Below are 25,298 nucleotides of genomic sequence, written 5' to 3'. Positions count from 1 at the left end.
TTATGGGTGGTGTGGTCTTTGCCAAGACGGTGGATTGTGGCCCATGCCTTCCTGCTGTTATTTGTCATTATGGTGTTCTCTATATCTTTTCGTCCTGGGCATGACGTTAAACTGTTCCGTTCGAGAGGACCGGCGACCCTCGAATGTAAACGGCCACGAAAGGAAACTGTGTGTGAGGTGTTCTCTATCATTTCATTCCAGACTTCACTGTCTATCTCCTGTGTTTTCCATTCATCTTGAGCGTTACACAGTCGTCTGATGTGCGGGGGGAGGTGCCGGCTAGCGCATAAAGGCACGGACGGGACAGGTGTTGTCTTGACCCATCCCGTGATGATGCGACAGGTGTCATTTAGGGCTGTGTCGACCAATTTGGTGTGACGTGATCGGCTCCAGCTTGAGCAGGCATACTCTGCTGTAGAGAAAGACAGGGCCATGGCAGTTGCACGGATTGTTTGTGGGTCTGCGCCCCACTTGGGAGTTCACTAGTTTTCACAGGATGTTATTGTGGGTGTTGACCGTGGCTTTTGTGTTCTCCAGGTGTTTTTTTGAAGAAGAGTGTCCTGTCCAGTGTAACTCCAAGATACATGGGGTGGGTATGGTTGGAGAGTTTGTGACCATCCCAAGTGACGCTCAGTTCTTTTCTCGCGTCTCGGTTCCTCAGGTGGAAGCTGCATAGTTGGGTTTGTGTGTCTTTCTTTTTCTGTCTTTCTTTCTTAGGACGGAGATCAAGGTAGACGCCATAGGAAGGCTCAACACTAGCCGATGCCCCTAGAGATCCATCCCAAAGCTTCCCTCAGGGAGCACAGCAAGCCAGCTAGCCAGCAAGCCTGCCCAGTCAGCCAACGCAGCCAGTCAGCTCCGCCAGTCAGCCAGTGTAGAAAGTCAGGCTGCCAAGCCAGAGCATATCAGCCCTTGCAGTCAGCCATTGCAGCCATACCAGCCTTGCTCAGTCAGCTCAGCCAGGCCTCTCTTGAGGCCTGGCTCTCTGTCTGCCTGGCCCGGTCTGCCCTGCCCTGCCTTGCAGCAACAGAACCAGCCTTTCTGGAAAGCCAGCCAGCTCAGAATGCGAGCTGAGCAAGCCAGTGCAGCAGCAAGCCCAGACTAGGTTACCGCAGCCTTACTGTGCAGCCACAGCCACTCAGTCTAGACCAGCAGGAGCTGGCCAGGCTCCAACCCTTGCAGCGCAGCCTTAGGCCGGACAGTCCCCCTGCCTGCACTTTGTTGCCTTCCTGGCCTGTCTGCCTGCCTAGGCGCCTCGGTCTTCCTGTCTGTCTGCCTTGGCCTGCCAGTCTGAAACTGGTTTAGACTAACTGCGTGCTTGCCAGCTGCGCTGGCTTGCTGAGCTCGTATTCTGAGCTGGCTGGCTTGCCAGCAAGGCTGGTTCTGTTGCTGCAAGGCAGGGCGGGGCAGACCGGGCCAGGCAGACAGAGAGCCAGGCCTCGAGAGAGAGGCCTGGCTGAGCTGACTGAGCAAGGCTGGTATGGCTACAATGGTTGACTGCAAGGGCTGATGTGCGCTGGCTTGGCAGCCTGACTTTCTACACTGGCTGACTGGCGGAGCTGGCTGGCTGCGTTGGCTGACTGGGCGGGCTTGCTGGCTAGCTGGCTTGCTGGACTCCCTGAGGGAAGCTTTGGGATGGATCTCTAGGGGCATCGGCTTGTGTTGAGCCTTCCAACGGCGTCTACCTTGATCTTCGTCCTAAGAAAGAAAGACAGAAAAAGAAACACACACACAAACTCAACTATGCAGCTTCCACATGAGGAAGGCAGGCAGGCACGCAGGCAGGCACAAGCTGCCTGCGTGCTTGCTTCGCCCTCCAGTTGCTGCTCCAGTTATTTGTTTTCCCTCAAACCCATCCTCAATGTGTTGGGTGAGGTTGAGCTCTGTCCAGCACAGGACGGGACGGAAACCAGCTTGGTCTTTAGTCAGCTTGGTGTCTATGAGTGGTATGAGGCGTTGGAGTAGCAGCCTCTCTTGTAGGTGATGCAGAGGAGGGAAATGGGTCGGTAGCTCTTTGAGGATGATGGGTCTTTGCCAGGTTTGGGGATTGCAACCACTTTGGCTTTTCTCCAGACAGAAGGGATGGTTTTCTGTGCCATGCATGTGTTCAGCATCCCCACGAGCCAGGTCTTTGCGTTAGGTTCCAGGTGCTGTATAATTTCTGCCAGTATGTCATCAATCCCTGCTGCTTTTCCGGGTTTCAACTTTCCCATTGCAGTTTTGAGTTCTTCTAGGTCGAAGGGTTTGGTTTGAGGGCTGGCTGATTGTGGTTGGTCTGATACCACTGTGCGATGGTATTCTCCTGTGGGTCGTGGCGGTGTTGGTTACGACTGTTGGCCACCAGTTGTGATGCAACAGAGTTCGCTGTGACCGTTGTGAATTATGGGTGGCTCCCTGAGGTCCTTGATCGCCATTGGGTCCAACAGTGGTCATTGAAGCGTGCACACACATGCACACATGCACCTACACACACAGGGGCACATGCGTATGCACACCTGGACCTTTAAATGAACAACAACACAAAAACTAAGGCACTGGTGTCGGACTTCTGGTTTACCGGAACGGGGTTCAACTCCCTGCAGTGCCCTGCTCAATGTGTTGTATTTCATTCATTGGTCCATGGTCTCAGGTCATTGAGCGGCGCGCTATAGTGTGCGATTCTTCATCATTGTTGAGGATTTTTTAAAGGTGAAAATCAAGGAAAAGCAAAAGGCTATAGTCCATGGTCACGGACCGCATACTGGTCAAGGTCATTTATACTGGTGAAGATCATTTACTAGTCTTCTAAAGGTCATTTATACTGGTGAAGATCATTTACTAGTCTTCTAAAGGTCATTTATACTGGTCAAGGTCAATTACTAGTCTCATGAAGGTAATTTATACTGGTCACAGTCATATACTGGTCACGGTCATTTCTACTGGTGAAGGTCATTTATACTGGTCAAGGTCATTTGTACTTGTCAAGGTCATTTATACTGGTCAAGGTAATTTACTAGTCTTATTGAAGGTAATTTATACTGCTCAAGGTCATTGATATTGGTCAAGGTCATTAAGTGGCACGCTATAGTGCGCGATTCTTCATCATTGTTGAGGATTTGAAAAAAGGTTAAATTGCAGAAAAGCGAAAGGCTAAAGTCCATGGTCACGGAGGGCATACTATAGTATGTTGTTTTTCTTTTTTTTGGTGGTGTGCGGGCTCCATCCAATAACTACACCAGTTGTGATGCAATAGAGTTTGCTGTGACCGTTGTGAATTATGGGTGGTGTGGTCTTTGCCAAGACGGTGGATTGTGGCCCATGCCTTCCTGCTGTTATTTGTCATGTTGGTGTTCTCTATATCTTTTCGTCCTGGGCATGACGTTAAACTGTTCCGTTCGAGAGGACCGGCGACCCTCGAATGTAAACAGGTGTTGGGACAGGGTCAGGTGTTGTCTTGATGCATCCTATGATGATGCCACAGGTGTCATTTAGGGCTGTGTCGACCAATTTGGTGTGACGGGATAGGCTTGTAGGTGATGCAGAGGAGGGAAATGGGTCGGTAGCTCTTTGGGGATAATGGGTCTTTGCCAGGTTTAGGGATTGCAACCACTTTGGCCTTTTTCCAGACAGAAGGGATGGTTTTCTGTGCTATGCATGTGTTCAGCATCCCCACAAGCCAGGTCTTTCCGTTAGGTCCCAGGTGCTGTATCATTTCTGCTAGTAGGTCATCAATCCCTGCTGCTTTTCCGGGTTTCAACTTTCCCATTGCAGTTTCACGTTCTTCTAGGTCGAAGGGTTTGGTTTGAAGGCTGGCTGATTGTGGTTGGTCTGATACCACTGTGCGATGGTATTCTCCTGTGGGTTGGTGGCGGTCTTGGTCACAACTGGTGGCCAACAGTTGTAACCAACACCGCCACCGACCCACATAGAATACCATCGCACAGTGGTATCAGACCAACCATAATCAGCCATCACTCAAACCAAACCCTTCGACCTAGAAGAACTTGAAACTGCAATGGGAAAGTTGAAACCCGGAAAAGCAGCAGGGATTGATGACCTACTGGCAGAAATGATACAGCACCTGGGACCTAACTCAAGGCCCTGGCTTGTGGGGATGCTGAACACATGCACAGCACAGAAAACCACCCCTTCTGTCTGGAAAAAGGCCAAAGTGGTTGCAATCCCTAAACCTGGCAAAGACCCATTATCCCCGAAGAGCTACCGACCCATTTCCCTCCTCTGCATCACGTCTTTCTTATACCTGTGGTGTGCGGGCTCCATCCAATACCTACACTAGTTGTGATGCAACAGAATTTGCTGTGACCGTTGTGAATTATGGGTGGTGTGGTCTTTGCCAAGACGGTGGATTGTGGCCCATGCCTTCCTGCTGTTATTTGTCATTTGTCATTATGGTGTTCTCTATATCTTTTCGTCCTGGGCATGACGTTAAACTGTTCCGTTTGAGAGGACCGGCGACCCTCGAATGTAAACAGCCACGAAAGGAAACTGTGTGTGTGAGGTGTTCTCTATCATTTCATTCCAGACTTCACTGTCTATCTCCTGTGTTTTCCATTCATCTTGAGCGTTACACAGTCGTCTGATGTGCGGGGGGAGGTGCCGGCTAGCGCATAAAGGCACGGACGGGACAGGTGTTTTCTTGACCCATCCCGTGATGATGCGACAGGTGTCATTTAGGGCTGTGTCGACCAATTTGGTGTGACGTGATCGGCTCCAGCTTGAGCAGGAATACTCTGCTGTAGAGAAAGACAGGGCCATGGCAGTTGCACGGATTGTTTGTGGGTCTGCGCCCCACTTGGGAGTTCACTAGTTTTCACAGGATGTTATTGTGGGTGTTGACCGTGGCTTTTGTGTTCTCCAGGTGTTTTTTTGAAGAAGAGTGTCCTGTCCAGTGTAACTCCAAGATACATGGGGTGGGTATGGTTGGAGAGTTTGTGACCATCCCAAGTGACGCTCAGTTCTTTTCTCGCGTCTCGGTTCCTCAGGTGGAAGCTGCATAGTTGGGTTTGTGTGTCTTTCTTTTTCTGTCTTTCTTTCTTAGGACAGAGATCAAGGTAGACGCCATAGGAAGGCTCAACACTAGCCGATGCCCCTAGAGATCCATCCCAAAGCTTCCCTCAGGGAGCACAGCAAGCCAGCTAGCCAGCAAGCCTGCCCAGTCAGCCAACGCAGCCAGTCAGCTCCGCCAGTCAGCCAGTGTAGAAAGTCAGGCTGCCAAGCCAGAGCATATCAGCCCTTGCAGTCAGCCATTGCAGCCATACCAGCCTTGCTCAGTCAGCTCAGCCAGGCCTCTCTTGAGGCCTGGCTCTCTGTCTGCCTGGCCCGGTCTGCCCTGCCCTGCCTTGCAGCAACAGAACCAGCCTTTCTGGAAAGCCAGCCAGCTCAGAATGCGAGCTGAGCAAGCCAGTGCAGCAGCAAGCCCAGACTAGGTTACCGCAGCCTTACTGTGCAGCCACAGCCACTCAGTCTAGACCAGCAGGAGCTGGCCAGGCTCCAACCCTTGCAGCGCAGCCTTAGGCCGGACAGTCCCCCTGCCTGCACTTTGTTGCCTTCCTGGCCTGTCTGCCTGCCTAGGCGCCTCGGTCTTCCTGTCTGTCTGCCTTGGCCTGCCAGTCTGAAACTGGTTTAGACTAACTGCGTGCTTGCCAGCTGCGCTGGCTTGCTGAGCTCGTATTCTGAGCTGGCTGGCTTGCCAGCAAGGCTGGTTCTGTTGCTGCAAGGCAGGGCGGGGCAGACCGGGCCAGGCAGACAGAGAGCCAGGCCTCGAGAGAGGCCTGGCTGAGCTGACTGAGCAAGGCTGGTATGGCTACAATGGTTGACTGCAAGGGCTGATGTGCGCTGGCTTGGCAGCCTGACTTTCTACACTGGCTGACTGGCGGAGCTGGCTGGCTGCGTTGGCTGACTGGGCGGGCTTGCTGGCTAGCTGGCTTGCTGGACTCCCTGAGGGAAGCTTTGGGATGGATCTCTAGGGGCATCGGCTTGTGTTGAGCCTTCCAACGGCGTCTACCTTGATCTTCGTCCTAAGAAAGAAAGACAGAAAAAGAAACACACACACAAACTCAACTATGCAGCTTCCACATGAGGAAGGCAGGCAGGCACGCAGGCAGGCACAAGCTGCCTGCGTGCTTGCTTCGCCCTCCAGTTGCTGCTCCAGTTATTTGTTTTCCCTCAAACCCATCCTCAATGTGTTGGGTGAGGTTGAGCTCTGTCCAGCACAGGACGGGACGGAAACCAGCTTGGTCTTTAGTCAGCTTGGTGTCTATGAGTGGTATGAGGCGTTGGAGTAGCAGCCTCTCTTGTAGGTGATGCAGAGGAGGGAAATGGGTCGGTAGCTCTTTGAGGATGATGGGTCTTTGCCAGGTTTGGGGATTGCAACCACTTTGGCTTTTCTCCAGACAGAAGGGATGGTTTTCTGTGCCATGCATGTGTTCAGCATCCCCACGAGCCAGGTCTTTGCGTTAGGTTCCAGGTGCTGTATAATTTCTGCCAGTATGTCATCAATCCCTGCTGCTTTTCCGGGTTTCAACTTTCCCATTGCAGTTTTGAGTTCTTCTAGGTCGAAGGGTTTGGTTTGAGGGCTGGCTGATTGTGGTTGGTCTGATACCACTGTGCGATGGTATTCTCCTGTGGGTCGTGGCGGTGTTGGTTACGACTGTTGGCCACCAGTTGTGATGCAACAGAGTTCGCTGTGACCGTTGTGAATTATGGGTGGCTCCCTGAGGTCCTTGATCGCCATTGGGTCCAACAGTGGTCATTGAAGCGTGCACACACATGCACACATGCACCTACACACACAGGGGCACATGCGTATGCACACCTGGACCTTTAAATGAACAACAACACAAAAACTAAGGCACTGGTGTCGGACTTCTGGTTTACCGGAACGGGGTTCAACTCCCTGCAGTGCCCTGCTCAATGTGTTGTATTTCATTCATTGGTCCATGGTCTCAGGTCATTGAGCGGCGCGCTATAGTGTGCGATTCTTCATCATTGTTGAGGATTTTTTAAAGGTGAAAATCAAGGAAAAGCAAAAGGCTATAGTCCATGGTCACGGACCGCATACTGGTCAAGGTCATTTATACTGGTGAAGATCATTTACTAGTCTTCTAAAGGTCATTTATACTGGTGAAGATCATTTACTAGTCTTCTAAAGGTCATTTATACTGGTCAAGGTCATTTACTAGTCTCATGAAGGTCATTTATACTGGTCAAGGTCATTTGTACTTGTCAAGGTCATTTATACTGGTCAAGGTCATTTACTAGTCTTATTGAAGGTCATTTATACTGCTCAAGGTTATTGATCAATATCAATGACCTTGATGACCCCAAGGTCATTAAGTGGCATGCTATAGTGCGCGATTCTTCATCATTGTTCACGATTTGAAAAAAGGTTAAATCGCGGAAAAGCGAAAGGCTATAGTCCATAGTCTCGGAGGGCATACAAAAATGTGTGGTGCTATACAGGCCGTTCTGGAAAATTTGGGACAGAGGTTCATCGTTGGCATCCAGGGAGTGTGTGTGCAAAATTTGGCATCGACCGGGTTAATGGTGCTGGAGATTAGCTGTTAACAAACTGACGGACACACACACACACACACACTCACTCAGAGTGCAAAACATACTCTATCCCCATGGCTTTGGCCTGGTGCCATACCGTTATTAATTATTGCCTACAATGTCAATTGTGAAATTACTTTACCGTTGCAATGCAAAATTTTTCAACGAATGGACCTCGTAAAACAAAACAAAAACCAAGGCACTGGTTGTGGTACTTCTGGTTTACCGGAATGGGGTTCAACTCCCTGCAGTGCTCTGCTCAATTTGTTGTATTTACATGGTTCATTTTTATTTTCTGCTCATTGTGTTGCCTTTTCATAGATGATAACCCCCAGGTTCTTTAATGTGTTTGCACTCCCTACAGTTAGGTTACCAAATCTATTTATTTATTATTTCTGTTCACTAGAACTAGAACCAATTACCAAAGTAGGCTTTCTAATGACACAACTCGCCTTTGTTTTTATGTGTAGCAAAAACGTTCTTTTTATTTACGCCAAAGAGTAGAGGCTGGTCTGCATTCATGCGAGCGGGGAAGTTTAGAGTAACATAGCTCTAAATGAAACGCATTAGAGCTATGGACCAGAGCTAGTAGTCATAGCACTTCATGGTATATGCATAGTTTATATAGTTTCATTATAGATATATTAAACAGAGAGGACTGGAGTCAATTGGGTTATATTATGTTTAACACTAATTTGAAGCTGTCAAAATCTGACAGACTTCTGGCGGCCATGGCCACGCCCACCTTTTGGTAACGCCCACTTTCGGCCAAGCCCACAAAAAGGACCCCCCATGTCATTTGCCAGGCAGGCTCCACTCTCAGACAGATATTTGGCTCTGTCTTATGAGCTAATTTAGAACTTCCTGTCTGAGAGCTAGCTAATTTAAGACATCCGGTTGCCTTCAGAATAAAATAAGGTTATTTAATTTGTTAATTAAATAATTGTCAATGCCCCAAGGCACAGCACTTTTTTGAGCGTTGACCTCAGTAGAAGGTCTGCTGCCGTGAATTTTACACCTCTCCCACTTAGCGGAGAGTGGGGTGTGGTACAGGACATCTCCCCGAACGCGTGGGTATACTGCATCTACAAGTAGTACAAGATAAATTGAAACCATTGACACCTACTTCGATGGTTCAGTTGTCATCTATGCCGGGGAATTTAGCAGCTCTCATTCAAGCGTTTTTTCAAAATCCAGGTCACACATTTGATTGCAAAACAATCTGTGGTGTCACTCAACAACTAGTGAATAGCATCTTACTTGGCCTTAGGAATGCACAATGACCCATTAGATTTTATACACAAACTAGTAGTTTGGTTGAGTATGTGTGGTGTCCACACAGTTGTTCAAGCAAAACATACAGACATCTGTACATTCTGTGCCTGGACAGTTGAAAGCAATTAACAGAACAATAACGGAGGACAATTTGGAAGAAGATGATGATGATGTGGTTTTATGCAATGAAAGTCTAAATGACAATATGTGTGAAGCTATACCATTACCAATTCTAACATTTCTACAACAGACATCTGCTATCAAAAAATGTCACACACGGCTTGAAGAAGCAGCAGCGCAGGACTCAACATTTAGACGGAAACTTGAGAAATTCAATCTAGCCAACACATCAGTGTCATTAGTGTCTCAGAAATGTTCTAGGACAGAAGTATGCACCATATTAAATAGATTTGTAGAATACACACTTCGGTCTCCTTTCCTTGGAGATGACCTGCTTTGCCTGAAAAGTCTTAGTCTGTATAGTTGTACTCAATGTGGTGACAAGGCCTTACCATCTACAAAGAACATGTCACAATTCATAGTGCAGCCACTTGACGTGTCACAAAAAGGCATCTTAGACACTATTGCACAAATATTACCTGCTCAATCTGAACAATGTGAAACATGTCAGCAGGAAAAGAGCTTATCAACATATGAAGTAATTAACAGCCCACAGACCTTACTTCTCCTGTTAAGAGCTGGCACAAAAATTCCAAAAACGTTCAATTTATCCTGTCTGTACCACCAAAATGAGTATGCTTTGACCAGTATGTGTGTATTTTTCGACAGGCCACCATATGCGTCATTGTACATCCTTAAAGATCATAAATGGCATATCTGGACAAATGAATCGAATGACACAGCAGGCTATACCTTTGAGCTGATGCAAAGAACATCCGCTCGACAGCACACAAAGACAGTAGTCACAGGTAGTTTCTATGTCGTGTCATACGAGAAAATAAACAGTCGAGAAATAATCAAGTTTCGTCAGGACAAACAAATGCATAAATGCACAGACAGATGCAATCAACGCACACAAGTGACACCCATTCCAAAGCTAGAGGTAACTCCTTGACCTGACTTAGCTTGCGTAGAGAAAGTGATTTCATGTCAATGCCCCAAGGCACAGCACTTTTTTGAGCGTTGACCCCAGTAGAAGGTCTGCTGCTGTGAATTTTACACCTCTCTCGCTTAGCGGAGAGTGGGGTGTGGTAGAGGACATCTCCCCGAACACGTGGGTATGTCCAGATAGTTGCCTCGCGGAGGCCTCTTTGTCCAGTGTCCATTCTGGGTCCGGAAACGGTACTTTTTGTCAGCATTGACCCCAGTAGAAGGTCTGCTGCTGTGAATTTTACACCTCTCCCGCTTAGCGGAGAGTGTGGTGTGGTAGAGGACATCTCCCCGAACGCGTGGGTATGTCCAGATAGTTGCCTCGCGGAGGCCTCTTTGTCCAGTGTCCATTCTGGGTCCGGAAACGGTACTTTTTTCAGCGTTGACCACAGTAGAAGGTCTGCTGCTGTGAATTTTACACCTCTCCCGCTTAGCGGAGAGTGGGGTGTGGTACAGGACATCTCCCCGAACGCGTGGGTATGTCCAGATAGTTGCCTCGCGGAGCCGTCTTTTGTCCAGTGTCCATTCTGGGTCCGGAAACGATACTTTTTGTCAGCCTTGACCCCAGTAGAAGGTCTGCTGCTGTGAATTTTACACCTCTCCCGCTTAGCGGAGAGTGTGGTGTGGTAGAGGACATCTCCCCGAACGTGTGGGTATGTCCAGATAGTTGCCTCGCGGAGGCCTCTTTGTCCAGTGTCCATTCTGGGTCCGGAAACGGTACTTTTTGTCAGCATTGACCCCAGTAGAAGGTCTGCTGCTGTGAATTTTACACCTCTCCCGCTTAGCGGAGAGTGGGGTGTGGTACAGGACATCTCCCCGAACGCGTGGGTATGTCCAGATAGTTGCCTCGCGGAGCCGTCTTTTGTCCAGTGTCCATTCTGGGTCCGGAAACGGTACTTTTTGTCAGCCTTGACCCCAGTAGAAGGTCTGCTGCTGTGAATTTTACACCTCTCCCGCTTAGCGGAGAGTGTGGTGTGGTAGAGGACATCTCCCCGAACGTGTGGGTATGTCCAGATAGTTGCCTCGCGGAGGCCTCTTTGTCCAGTGTCCATTCTGGGTCCGGAAACGGTACTTTTTGTCAGCATTGACCCCAGTAGAAGGTCTGCTGCTGTGAATTTTACACCTCTCCCGCTTAGCGGAGAGTGTGGTGTGGTAGAGGACATCTCCCCGAACGTGTGGGTATGTCCAGATAGTTGCCTCGCGGAGGCCTCTTTGTCCAGTGTCCATTCTGGGTCCGGAAACGGTACTTTTTTCAGCGTTGACCACAGTAGAAGGTCTGCTGCTGTGAATTTTACACCTCTCCCGCTTAGCGGAGAGTGGGGTGTGGTACAGGACATCTCCCCGAACGCGTGGGTATGTCCAGATAGTTGCCTCGCGGAGCCGTCTTTTGTCCAGTGTCCATTCTGGGTCCGGAAACGGTACTTTTTGTCAGCCTTGACCCCAGTAGAAGGTCTGCTACTGTGAATTTTACACCTCTCCCGCTTAGCGGAGAGTGGGGTGTGGTATAGGACATCTCCCCGAACGCGTGGGTATGTCCAGATAGTTGCCTTGCGGAGCCGTCTTTTGTCCAGTGTCCACTTTATAAAGTCCATGCACTCCAGTGAATAGCATTTATCCATTTAGATAACTTTATTATTATTATTATAAGGATTTAATTACTTATTCTTACACAGAAACATAATGTGTGTCTTATAGCATCATATAGCATCATTTAAATGCTTAATTTGTAGTTTTAATGTGCAAATTAAACTTTTTTTCAATACTCTAGAGGGTACTCTTATTTTGAAGAGATCGTCCACCGGAAGTCTTAAATTAGCTCACTAGATTAGCTCACTAGACGCTGCCGTATTTTGGAATGTAGCAGTTGAGTCATTTTCGTTTCATTTTTGTTTGACTCGGTTCAATAGATATATATTGTGAAAATGGAAGATCTACAAGCTCACAATCCACAATGCCTCAAGTTGCGTGTCATTGTGACTGAGCTTGTCGATATTGTAGCTATTTTCAAAATGATTTAAATTTGTTTAATTTTGAAGCAGTATGCTTAATGCTTCTTAGTATTAAAAAGTATTGACCCCAGATATATGGTGACCCCTTCAAATCATGTGGGCCCGGGACCCCTAGCTCGGGTCCATACTGCCTTAAGCCAAGGGATGACCAGAGCTAGGGGACACCCTGGGTGTCCCGACCAACATGTTGAGAACCACTGCTCTAGTCTACCGATAACCGACGTCCGAACCGATACAGACCCAAGTTGCAACGCGGCGGGTGCGGTGCCAGTCACTGCAGTCAGACAGTTTGTCCCTCGCCAGATGCCGTACACTACACGTCAGAAGAAAATAACAGACAGAGCTCCTTTTCTAGTTGCTAAGAGACAACATGGCTTTTACCTTATATTCTCTTATTCAGGCGGCGATTCTGTGTGTAAACGCCGTTGCTGTGTTGCACGAAGAGAGGTTTCTTAGTAAAAGTAAGTACCTGCAGTAACGTGATATGCCTGAAGTGCTTTGCTGAAATCTTCTAAAGTTAAGCTAACGTGACGCTAGCTTTATGGGCTATAGCAACTCAACCAATGGATGAGTTCAACCCACATACTTTTATTTCTGTGATCAAGGCCCTGTAAAATTGTGGGCCAGCGATTACACATCTTTTTTAATATGTTTTGGTAGTGCGAAATCACAATTCCAATTTAAAGAACCCCATGGAAACGAGACATCTAGGCTTGCTTTTAAATCCTCTTTAGGAGACCTTGTATCGAACTGTACTTTCCTGTGATTTTGTTTAGCAAACAGGCAACTGCTAATAACAAAAATAATGAAACAAAAAAACGATACAGTATAAATGCTTGTGTATGAAAAATTAGGGCATTTTCCAAATCGCTTAAACAAGTTGTCACAACAAATTACATTTGTTGCACCTGGTACTAATGTTGTATTGTTCACATTGATGGGGGGCCAGCCACCATTGGTGGCTGGTCACATTTCTGTAATGAAACAGTACGTTTACACCTATTTATGCTGATTATTTTCTATGTCTCCTTCCATCTTAGTTGGCTGGGGTGTGGACCAAAGTGTTGGAGGATTCGGTGATGAACCAGGCATCAGAGTTCAACTCATGAACCTTATCCGCTCTGTCAGAACGGTCATGAGAGGTATGCTGTTCACTCACGCACGCATTTACAACACACACACACACACACACACACACACACACACACACACACACACACACACACACACACACACACACACTCACTCACTCACTCACTCACTCACTCACTCACACACACACTCTTGCTCTCTCTCTCTCTCTCTCTCTCACACATTATGAAACTTACAATACATTAGTTATTATATAGTAGGCTATGTCTCACCTCAACTTTTAGACCTATCTTCAGCTCTGACAGTAAGTTGTGCATGAAGACTCCATGGTCTTCTAGCACAGTAAGGATTCCAAATAACCATTTGAAAGTCCTGTCAGAAAACGTGTTTTAGTAAAATATCTCCACTTTTGTTCTGCTCGGCTGTCTTCAGAACTGCCAACATCTTTGCTTAAAATCACTTTTTCCATGTGTCTTCTTCCTCCACCACAGTGCCCTTGATAGGAGTGAATACTGTGGTTATCGTACTGCTGCTGCTGTTTGGCTGAGTGAAGACGACATTACTGGAAGCTAGCAGACACAACCACATCGACAGCTGACGGCAAAGAATATTTGTGTGACCTCAGGAACACCTGTACATAAAGAAGACTGACTTGTACGCACACAAAAAATGAATACATGTACAGAGTTTCAGAGTCGAAGTCTATAAATCACTCCTTTTGCAATGTCTCGTCAAATCCTATTATGTACAGTGACCGTACAGTCAAGTCCAGCCATTCAAATTAAGACCCTACAACCTTTTGGGATGGTTACATTTTTCAGACAAATTCAATGCATTTACACTTTCATTGTTGAATTAAAAAAAAAGTTATTCAAGCAAACATGAAATGCTCTTTAAAACAAGTTGATATATGTTATGTATAACAAATCATTAGAAAATTGCAGGTCTACAAGCTCACAATGCGTCACGTTGTGACATTGTGAGCTTGTAGATTGTGAGTCAACGCATTGTGAGCTTGTAGATCGACTATTTTCAAATGGCTGAAAATGTACATTTTCAAAATGTACATTTTCAGCCACATAATAGTGGTTAATGTTATTTTCATTGTTTTGTAATAATGAAAATCTACAAAGTAACGTTTTCAAATAATTACAATACAATTATTATAATTGTATATACACAACAGGTAACGGGATAGGTGAGCACCTCTGTGTTAAAGTGGCTATTTTTGTCTTCCAAAATATTAAATAAATACATGATTAGAACATGTGTAAACATTTGACAATTAAGGTCTAATAGTTACGCAATTTGCTATAAAACCTGTATATCCAGTCATTGTGGGTCATAAACAAGAAGTTGAAAGATACTTTTAAGTCTCATGTACCAATACACAAATGTGATGAGGTCATCACATTTGGGCAAGTGGCTATATGGCCGTTTTTACCCAAGGAGTGTTTTTCGTGCAAAAAAATATAATGCTTGGAATGTTCAGAATCATGAATAACCCCTAGTTTGACATGTCACATGCTACTTAAAGCATAATTCAAATGTTCAACCCCTGAATTTACCATGATCCAAATTCCTTATTATAATCAATTTTTCATATCTTATTTGGATGATCATAAAAAACCTTTAACGATTACTATTGCAATTTATTTTGGGTCACGCCCCTTTTAGCTTAAATTGACTGGCCTACTATATTCGTTTCGTCTGAGTTGGGTATTAGGCGAACGCACTTTGTTTGTCCTAGTACACGTCCCGTTACTGCCGCAAACAAAACATGGCAGCATTAAATAATATTGCGTGTAACTGTAACGCACGGAGCGGCGTTATTGTTTCGCTTGCTGCATGTTCCATTTATTTATTCTATAAGCATATTTACTGCGCTCATAAACTGCTAAAACGTAATGTGTACAGCAGTCAAACGCTTCCAAGCTCGGTGTATCTCGTCATCAAGTACTTGACCATGGCCACTTGTAGGAGGAGGACTGGTGTCTTGTACACAAGGAATGGAATGTGTGAAGTTGCTTACACTGTCCTCAACTGTAGGTACGTAAACTACTTGAACTTCCAATGAGCTTTTCTTTTTGTTGCATTCGGATGGATACAGGTGGGCAGTCAGTGGGGCATCTGGGATTCTTGGCAGTTGGCACAGCCTAGCCCAAACATTTAGATTCTCGTAGAGGGTTGTTTGTTTTATAAAGTAAAGTAAACTTTACATTATGTGAATTAGAGGTTCTCATTGGAACTAGATGTGGATTAGCTCGGTCCATAGACCCTTAACCCTTTTGATTAATTGATTGAAGTATTTATTAACAGTTTGCAGAATTACAGTACATTTCACAACTCAATACAAAAACTGTTAACTGAGTGGACGACACCATAAAAGCATTACACTTGTTTACAATACGGCCCACCGTTTTCAATTCATCAAAAATAATCGTTTAAAGGCAGAATTAAGCATTAGAGCTATGGACCAGATAGATGTGGATTATGGACTAGTCTGTACTGTACATCATGATCAGACTTGTTATATAAGCATGTTTTAATCATGTATAGTTTTGTATACTTTACTTTTGGGGGAAAAAATGCCAATTTGAGGTGCCCACTCTTCCCACACCTATACTACCATTCAGATTATAGGCTACCTACCTTGTGCAAACTTGCATTTTCTGTTAACATGTTATGTTCTGTTAAACCTTATTAACTAAATCCTACTCCAAATTTTCAAGGCTTGAGATTGGGCAGCTGAGGCGGTGGTGTGATGCAGCAGGCTATGGCTGGGACTACCCCGACAGTGAATACAGAGACATCCCACTGTGCTTCCCTGAAGCTCTCTGTCAGCGCCTGCTGCTCATGGTCCTCTGTGACGACAACTTCAGGTTGAGTCCAACAGGTAAAAGATAGTGCCTACTGCAGGGGCTTCTCAAAGTGGTTGCTGCTGTGAGTCTGTGACACAAGTCCAGGACTTCATCAATATCACTTCAGTTTAACCACTTAGACCCCCAGAGTTAGTGACAGTGTCGAAGTGTCCTTGAGCAAGACACTGAACCCCTAATTGCTCCTAATGTGCTGGTTGGTGCCTTGCATGGTTTCCGCCGCCATCAGTGTATGAATGTGTGCGTTAATGGGTGAATGTAATGCACATAATGCACATTCTATGTAAAGCACCTTGGATAAAGGCGCTATATAAATGCACCATTTACCATTTACCCTCGATACTTCTTTTTCGATTTACAGTAGCCTACACCAAATCTCCTTGTCAAAAACAGACAAATCTACAAGCTCACAAAAATTGTTGATCTACATTGGTGAATGTTCCCCCCAGAATAGGGATGCTGGGGTTCAAGGGATTAAATGTCTAGTATAAAGTTATTTTCAAGCAGTCCTAATGGGAATAATGAAGAGGATCCAAGGCACTCTGTTCCAGTGAAGTGAAAAAAGCCTTTATTGTAAGCTTTAAGGCATGGCAAAGATCATTACACAAAAGGGAGGACCAACGCGTTTCGGCAATCAGCCTTCGTCAGGGTCCCATAGTTATGACGTGCAGCAAGACGTCATTATATAGCGACCATGATTGAAAACACTTGACAACAATCAGTGTCACTGTCAGTCTAATAAGTGTCAGCACAATAAATGTCAGAACATCAATGTCCGCACATTAAAATCTACATCATAACAGTTGTGTCCATACAGTTTCAAATACAGGGGTATCAAAACGACGAGTTTTGTAGAAAATAAAAATAAAAAGACACCAGCAAAATGTTGTGAACAGTGTGTGAGGAGGAGGAAACCTTTTTAGAGAAAAGGGGAAAATTCTATTTCGTCATTGAGACCTGGGAAGTTTGTGGCTTTCAGGGTTATAATCCAGAAGGTTTCTCTCTGAAGCAACTGCTTTAATCTATCACCGCCTCTCACAGTTTTAGGGATGAGTCCTAATGGGAACTGATCGTTTTCCATGTAACATAATGTATCTTAGTTGGAAAGATTTATATGTAATATGTATGGTAAAATATGACATAAATTAAAGGTGCTATAAAGTAGCAATCTGGCAACAATTACACTTGTTTACAACAGGGTCCACCCTTTTCAATTAATCAGAAAATGACCTGAGACAACGACTGGTCTACTGTACTGAACCATACAAGTAAGACGCGCAAACGCGGGAAGGACCACTTCACCACTTCACCACTTTTCAACCTATCTTCATATAATAGGTCCTCACTAATAATCATGATAAAATGGCACAATGTTTTTCTACTCAGTCTGTGTCTCATAGGAGGGCTGTGGGCAGTTTAGAAACCGTCTTCCAGTGACATCATCATTAGGCAGATTATTTTTTTAAACAAGATTTCTTTACAAAAATGTTTAGATTTTCATTATCGTGAGAACGATGGCTTCCATTTTCGCATTGCAACTTTTCAGGACTAGAAAGCCTGCCGTTTCTATTAGCTTGGATTCCCCATCGATGATGTCACTGGAAGACGGTTTCTGAACTGCCCACAGCCCTCCTAAAACAATTGCGCCATTTTTTTCATTATTATTAGTGAGGACCTAATATATGAAGATAGGTTGAAAAGTGGTGAAGTGGTCCTTTAATGTAATTGTAAATATGAGCTGGAACACAATAGAGCACCGAAGTCTGACGTCACTTTCAGTAGAGGGCGTCAGTCCCCAGGTTCATGTATTTTTTTAGTTGCATTGAAATCGCCATAGGAGGATTTTTAGATTGCTTCATATAAGAACTGTGTTTGAAACATGTCATCCCGGCCGCTTCACTCATATGGATATGAAGAATCAACTGACTGAGAGAAAACGCTAATGTTACTGCTACTGAATTAGTTACATTTTCGCTAGAAGCAGACTGTATCATATATGAGTGACTGACTGTTGCAAACGATACAGAGACACCTCCCTGACAATAACGCAGAGACAGCTTGTTTATTTTTGGACCACAACGCTTATAGTAGACGATATTAAGATCACCCCATGTTATTCTCCATAGAGAAATTACTTCCGCGAACCAGGGGAATCGAAGGGATGAGCGAGTTACGTCAGGACTTCGGTGCTCTATATGCACTGTCAAGTGCATATTGTGTTGTTCTTGTGCCTGGTAGGGCTCGGTGTACCAAAATCTTGAGGCAAATTTGAAACTTTGCATATACTGTATGGGCAACAAGGAAAGCTTATTTTGTATTGTTTTTTCCCCATTCTATGTCATTGATTAACTAGGTCTAATCCGTGTGCGCCAGAGCTTGAAAACCCTGCAGCCAATTGACGAACTGAAGAAGGGTCCGTTCACGCTGCAGGTCCGAGTCCTGGGGTACGAAGTGGTTGACGGCGGGGTGGAGGTAGACGTCTTCCTCTCTGCCTCCTCCCGCTCTGGTCAGCCAGTGTGGGAGAGTGTAGTGACACTTCTGTCCACAGACAAGCTCCACAAAGACACCAGACCTTTGCTGAAGGAGGACAGTGAGAGTGAGTTATATTCAGCGCAGAATTGTAGGATTGTTATAAACAATTAGTTGTTACTTTAGAATAGAAATGAACCCATTAAGACCTGAGTCTAAAACCGTATTCTGCTAAATATTATGTTGCTATGTCAGTGGTTCTCAAACTATTTCATTCAAGGACCCCCAACATTATATGTATTTGGCCACTGACCCCCATCTCAAAATATTTCGTAAAGTATAGGCTATTTTTGCAAATTGTGAACATTTGGGGTTAAGGATTGCAATTTATTATATTCATGTCCTACAGGATAATGGCAAGACCAAAATAGAAATGCCAGCTTCAAAGTAGATTCAATCATGTAGGGCTGAGAAAGAGCAAGTAAGGTATATGTTTTTCTGTCTGCTCATGTCTCTCTTTGTTTTGACAGAAGAATGGCCTGACTCAGGCAATGTAAAGACTAGGGTACAGATGAGAGTGCCTGGGACAGCAGGGCTGACATGTGTCTGGTCCTTCCTCGACGACCTCCCACACTACCTCCTCACAATACCAGCCAGACTCTTCGGCTACAGATGCTGGAGCTCTCCCAGTGTCTGGATACTGTCTGTCTGCCTGGCGGAAATAGAGAAACATAAAGGTACACTGCGTACACACAAGCTTACCATTGTTTTGCAGATATCCTGGCCTGCACAGTTACTAGTGAATGCTCTTGTGCTGATTAGTGCAGGAATAATACTCCACACTAGGGAACGGGCGATATGACAATTACATTTCACGATTATTGTGGCAAATATATCACTATAATTAAAATGCTTAAAACTTAAAATGCTACGCTTATGCCATTGACCACCCCCTGCGCCAGCATCCATATTCTGGGGGAACATAAGCCAAAAATAGCAGATCTACAAGTTCACAACATGTTGCGTTGCAACATATTAAATATATGATGAGAACTGACATCTGATATGTCCAAATGTTACATTTTATCTTTATTTTCTAAATGGATGTTATACATTTCCCTCCCCTATCATCATGTTTGTTGTTGTGTCCAACTGTCCATTGTCCAGACCTTTATTTTAATTATTTAATCCATGTACAGATTATTGCTTTTTTCTTCACATTATACTGTTTAGACTGAGGATATATTATGTATTGCCTTGTGTTTCCCTTGCTTACTGTAAATCCCTCTGGATTAAGACCGTCTGCTGAATGCCTAAATTGTTTAATTCATTTGATCAGGGACCGGAGCCATCAGAGCCCCCATCTTTGTCACAGCCCGGTTTAAGGAGCCCCTTTCAGTACCAGGCAGGGTGGAGATCACTTTCTGGGGGACCACACCAGAGGAGGGCCTGTCTTCTTCCCAAGGAATAACTTTCCAAATGGAGCAACACAAAACCAGGTTACCTAACATGACGGGATTCATCAGTAGCGCTTCTTGAATAGTGTTTATCATTTTGTTCAGTTATATCAGAAGAAAACATTTTGCAATGAGTTATTTCTGATTAATGAAAGATGAGTTTCAGGTTTCAGCTTTACTGCTCGTGTTTCATTCCAATTAAATTTCACCATTGCATAATTAACAGTAAACATATATGCAATATAATACGTCTTTTTTATTATTAATATTATGATATTCTGAATTCCATATTATCTGTACTGGGAAAATATATGACTTTGTCTAATTTGTTCCTTATGAATTGGTTTCTGTATTGTATATTCCATAATTATGTCCTATGCTATGTCAAACAGTGTACTATAAGCTGATGCAGGCCGAGGCCTTACAGGGACTGGAGGCTTCTGAATATTTGATTCCTTTTATATTCCTGTTTTACAGCTTTCATGTATGTGAAAGTATTTTCTTCTGTATTATTTATTGTACTACAGTACATTCAGTGACATGGTGCTGAGAGAAGGGGCTCTTCATGCTTCCTTGCACAGAATCAGAAAGAGGAAGATGGCTCTAAATACGTCCTGCAACGTGCAACCTCCTATTGTCAACTCAAATCAAAACATCACTTTTCATATACATTTCCCTAGACAGGAAATGTATATAGAAATGAGTTGAGGTGAACCTCAAATGACCCATTGTCAGTGTTCTGATACTGTAGATCCATGACTGACTAACCAGCGGGCTCTTTCTGCCTTGTTCCGCCCTGGTTCCACCTTATTGTTGTTTATGTTGAATTTGTTAAAACATTCAAAAACATTATTTCTGCTGCACCTGAGATGTTTCTTTTTATTTGGACCATGTTTAAAATAATAATTAATTGAATACACTGAATATCCGTATGAAGCAACTGGAAAAACCTGTTTATTTCAATGGTAGTGGATGGAGAGAAATTATTTTTGTCCAACCAAGAAACAGCAACCAATCGGTGAGAAGAGGGTCACAACCACAGGCGGGACTTGACAAAGGGTCAATTGGAGATGACGTGCGTGCCCATATCTCTGAAAACACTTGAATGCAATTAGCAACCCCTTCCCCGATTTAGGGGCTGTCACCCAATTAAGCTTGCTGTATTGGTTTAGTGAGAGCGATCGGCATGAAGTATTCATGCATTCATTCATACTCCCTCGATACATCAATGTTGTGTTTGTGCATTGTGAGATGTAAGGGCAGGAGGAACGGCTGGGAGGGAGGGAACACTTATTGGGTGTGGGGTAGCCTAGGTAGGGACTGAGTGGGCTTGGAACTGAAGTGAAAGAAAAGCGTCTCCGTCTGTGTAGAATCAATCCACATCATCGGAAAAGTCGAGCAGAGTTCCATCTCCTGAATTCATACGGCTGCTCGCTCTGTTGATCAGCCGTATCATGGGATCTACGTGACTACAAGCCTCCCCTTTTGATCAGCTGTATCATGGGATCTATGTGACTACAAACGTAGTAGGCGTCATCTATTGGTAAGCATTTTTCTCTGATATAATTCTGTGATATTGTTGGAATATTATATATATATATATAGTGGAATATTATGAACACAAATTTGATACAATGACTTTTTTCAGTATGGTGGGTTGGAGCAGGAATATAATGGATAATAATAACACTGACTGATTTTATTCTACTTTTTGTCAGACTACTGTACTGACAGACTACTTTATTCTACTTCTTTATTTATTTTTTATCTGACCCGAAATAATAAATACGTTTATTTTCTTTTTGTGCATTTCTGAATTGCATGGTTCAGATTAGAGCTACTTGGGAGTATATTACCAGAGGGTACCACAATGGGCCACACTTTGGCTAGATAAATTAAGATGGTTGTCGGATGCAATTAATGTTAGATTGTCTTGAGGTGACGGATGCAAAAATAATAATCATGAACACCAATTCACCAACTCTTTACCTAGTTGTTAATTCAATGGCAGAATTGAATTACTGCCACAGTTTGATGTGATCATGAATATAAGTACAGGAAAATGTGAATATCGATTGTCCAGATTAGAATATATTCAATAGTTTATTTTTAAATGCAAGGGTCAGCTTAGACCAGCCTCCTCTGTAATTAAGTTCTGCCTCGATCACTATAAAAAATCTGTTGTCAGTTTCGACACAATGACAAGATACAGTATGCACATACAGTAGTAACTTGCAGACCAAAAGCATTAATGCAACAACTGTGTTTAACCGGAATCCATTTTTCATCTATTGTTCCTCAGCTGTTTCATCATGAGCGTAAATTTGTGCCATTATTTATTCATGGGGGCCTGATTCTGTCATGCATAGCAGTTAGTCAAGTGGAACAGGGGTGTTACTACTGTAAATGGAATTGCAGTCCTTCGAGGGCGTCTGAATTGGCAAATGTCTTCATTTTCATAAGTCATGATTCTAGTCCTCTGGTTTTCAAAAGTAGGGGTCACGGCACCCAAGGGAACCAACTGGAAACAAGAGGTAATGGGAAAGAAAAAACAAAGTAAAACGGTAGTCAGTAGGGCCACAGTTGAGGAACAGTATAATTCTTTCATTGTGATGCAATTGATGTTACATGATCGTGGATATTATTGTTTTAAGATTTGTATTTTGTTTTAAACAAAATGTTTACAATTATTGTTAAGAGTGGGGATGAGCATATCTGACGTGTCTTTGCTAAATTTAGAGTGAATGTTCCTAGATTCATTCATTCATGTAATTTTCAGTTGTGTGTGCGACTGTGCGTGCGACCCGTGCGTGCATGCTCTCGGTGCTCAGAGATGGAATGGGTGGAAGAGAGACTGAGCCTACTTCACTTTAGAAGACATCGTTTCCGCTCCTTTGGGATTAGCAGTTATTTCTTAAAGGAGCAGCTTGATTTATTTACGCTATTCTAAAAGGTAGACGCTAAAGGGCAGCATGTACTCACTTCACTACACTGCAGTTTAAGTTGTTCTACAGAACACATTTGACCTGCTGTTTCTTTGTTGGTACAATGTTCAAATCATGTTTTTTTATATGCCTACATTAAGATAAGATCTTTATTTGTCACTGTATCGTACAACAAAACTTTGTTTAGTGCATCCATACAAACAGAAAAAACACTAATGGAGTAACACCGTCATAGTCAAGTCATCACAGTCTGTTGTTAATATATTGTCAAAAGTCAGATTATTCTCTGATCCAAAACAACTGTCACAATGTGACGATAAATCATAGCTTAGTTTAAACCGCTTTCTTGGGCATGGCATTTTACAGGCACACATTTTCAAAACATTTCAACATTTGAAATCTTTGTGAGCTTGTAGTCGTAGATCTGTAATTCTTACCATCCTGCGACAAAATACAAAAATATAGGGCTATATACAGGTCTATCTCAATGAATTAGAATATTTTGTAAAAGTTCATTTTCTTACGTAATATAATTCAAAAAGTGAAACTTTCATATATTCTCAATTAATTGTGCATAAAGTGAATGAATAATGAATGTTTTCTTTTTCTTTCTACCCTGATCAAGTTCAGCAGAACAGCAGGGTAACCAAGGAACGGGGAAGCCCATCAACCATCTACTTCTTCCCAGCAGGGGGCAGCAGAACGCAGGTCTACAATGACCTGATGTATCCTCACAACACCTGCATCACCATGGAGCCTGGCTCACACACCATGAGGTACGAGGTTGGCAGCAGAGGGAAGGCGTCTTGTGGGTCACACATGGCCTCTAATGGGAAAAGCCAGAGGGAGAACCTCATAGACCACCAGAACTCCACAAAGGACTCCTCGTGGATGCTGGACTCCAGCAGCCAGGCGTACTCTGGCCCAGAGGACACCTCCACCACGGACCCTCACGAGACCCTGACGGAAACCTCGACGCTGACCTTTGTAGACGCCCACACCATCAACGAGTCGGAGCAGGGGAGCCCCGTCCTTCTTCGGGGGACGGCGCTGGCGGAGGGAGGGGCCTCGGGGCTGCTTTACGTCAAGGAGTTTGTGCTGATCGACGACGAGGACGACGAGGACATGTCCCTGAGGGAGAAGACGGTGACGGACGTGTCGTCCACAATGGACGGGAAGGCGGCGGACCTGGTGTGCGGGAGGCTGTTCAGCGCCTCTAGCGGCTCGCTGTCCGACTGTAGAGACGTAGAGACATCCCCCATCGAGGCCCCTCCCACCAGAGAGGCGGGGGCCATGCCCAGAAAACAACAGCACTGCTGCTGTTTTTGTGCCATTCTATGACCCTCGGAGCAAAGATACTGTACATGAGACTTGACTAGGGTCACTTGCTTCAGTCCTATATATCTGACTGTCCCACCACAGGATGTGATATAGTAGGATATATGATCGCTATAGTTCAAGAGCAATTATTCTTTACGATAGAAACTCAGACATTCAAGTCCACACTGTAAAAGAAAAAGGATGGACCTTCCATAAGGAAGGGACTGAACACAGAGATGGACAACTTAGCATGATGCATTCCTGTTCGGTCCATCCCTTTTTACAGTTTATTTTCCTGACACCTACAGGTTTATGTGCAGGAGTCCTCTTTGTGTGTGTGTGTGTGTGTGTGTGTGTTATATATATATATATATATATATATATATATAGGTATCACTATCTCATACGACAATTCACCACCAAAGCACTAAACCTCCATTGTTTTGGACATGCTGTTTTCCATCATAAACAAAACAAAAAGGTTCAGTCTGTAAATCAGCTGGCATAAGCAATCATTTGTTGTCGAAGCACCTTTGTAAATGCTGTGCTCATATTGAAAATGAATTGTGTGTGTAATATGTGTATAGGTGATGTGCTTATCTTTTTCTTTTGGGAAAATCATTTTAAGTGTGTTCACGATACATGATGAATTCTGCTGTAATATCGTTGCAATAGACCTTTTCCTCCAAGTCTTTTCTAACACATCTAAGTGATTGTTTTAATATTCTCACATCCAAAGGCTTGAATTAGATTATTGTCAAGAAGACCTAAAACTATAGACTTAAAAGTCTCCTGTAAAGTTTTGTTTAATGGTTGCATGTACCTTTATTACTAAGATCTTATAGTGATAAGATAATAAAAATAAATAAAATAAATAGTAATTTAATGAATTGACTAGGCTCCATACAATCTCAATTTGTACCCTTATCAGCGTAATATCGGATAATAATTACCAGTACTGCTACTTGTAGTTCATATGCTCTGGGTATTATGCTGCTATTTCTGCCAAAGACCTTTGCAGCAGTCTTCTATCAGTCCCTTCCAGCAGGCGGTAGTGTGAGGTGGCGGTTCTGACAAAGACCCCAGTTGCTGCCCTAGTGGGCTGAGAGATAGCAGCCCACCATACTTATCTCCCCCTCCCAAACCACACAAACACACTGTCTGGTCCACTGGCAACTCAATATAGGA

The 25,298-nt window shown here is 44.2% G+C and overlaps 3 protein-coding genes across 4 annotated transcripts; all 3 read left to right on the top strand.

Moving 5' to 3' along the window:
* The first annotated feature begins 12,262 nt into the window (after positions 1–12,262).
* Positions 12,263–13,927, top strand: ier3ip1 (immediate early response 3 interacting protein 1). The gene is made up of 3 exons (XM_083785012.1): positions 12,263–12,409; positions 12,989–13,090; positions 13,532–13,927. The coding sequence occupies exons 1-3, from the start codon at positions 12,319–12,321 to the stop codon at positions 13,585–13,587; spliced, it is 249 nt and encodes an 82-aa protein (XP_083641138.1). The 5' UTR covers positions 12,263–12,318; the 3' UTR covers positions 13,588–13,927.
* Positions 13,928–14,818: 891 nt separating this feature from the next.
* Positions 14,819–20,326, top strand: LOC310872166 (uncharacterized protein). The gene is made up of 5 exons (XM_083783886.1): positions 14,819–15,089; positions 15,773–15,936; positions 18,273–18,515; positions 18,919–19,125; positions 19,728–20,326. Exons 1-5 carry the CDS (start codon positions 14,821–14,823, stop codon positions 19,925–19,927), a joined length of 1,083 nt encoding a protein of 360 aa, XP_083640012.1. The 5' UTR covers positions 14,819–14,820; the 3' UTR covers positions 19,928–20,326.
* Positions 20,327–21,028: 702 nt separating this feature from the next.
* LOC310871646 (uncharacterized protein) lies at positions 21,029–24,373 on the top strand. Of its 2 annotated transcripts, none has more exons than XM_083783265.1 (2): positions 21,029–21,388; positions 23,421–24,373. In XM_083783265.1, the coding sequence occupies exon 2, from the start codon at positions 23,514–23,516 to the stop codon at positions 24,129–24,131; it is 618 nt and encodes a 205-aa protein (XP_083639391.1). In that variant the 5' UTR covers positions 21,029–21,388; positions 23,421–23,513; the 3' UTR covers positions 24,132–24,373. The 2 variants fall into 2 exon arrangements, with proteins under 2 accessions (XP_083639391.1, XP_083639390.1); XM_083783264.1 differs by having other exon boundaries at positions 23,416–24,373.
* The last annotated feature ends 925 nt before the right edge of the window (positions 24,374–25,298 follow it).

Source organism: Protomyctophum parallelum (assembly GCF_964188405.1).
Source record: "Protomyctophum parallelum genome assembly, chromosome: 15".
Taxonomy (NCBI): Eukaryota; Metazoa; Chordata; class Actinopteri; order Myctophiformes; family Myctophidae; genus Protomyctophum; species Protomyctophum parallelum.
This window is presented reverse-complemented; position numbering and strand designations above follow the sequence as displayed.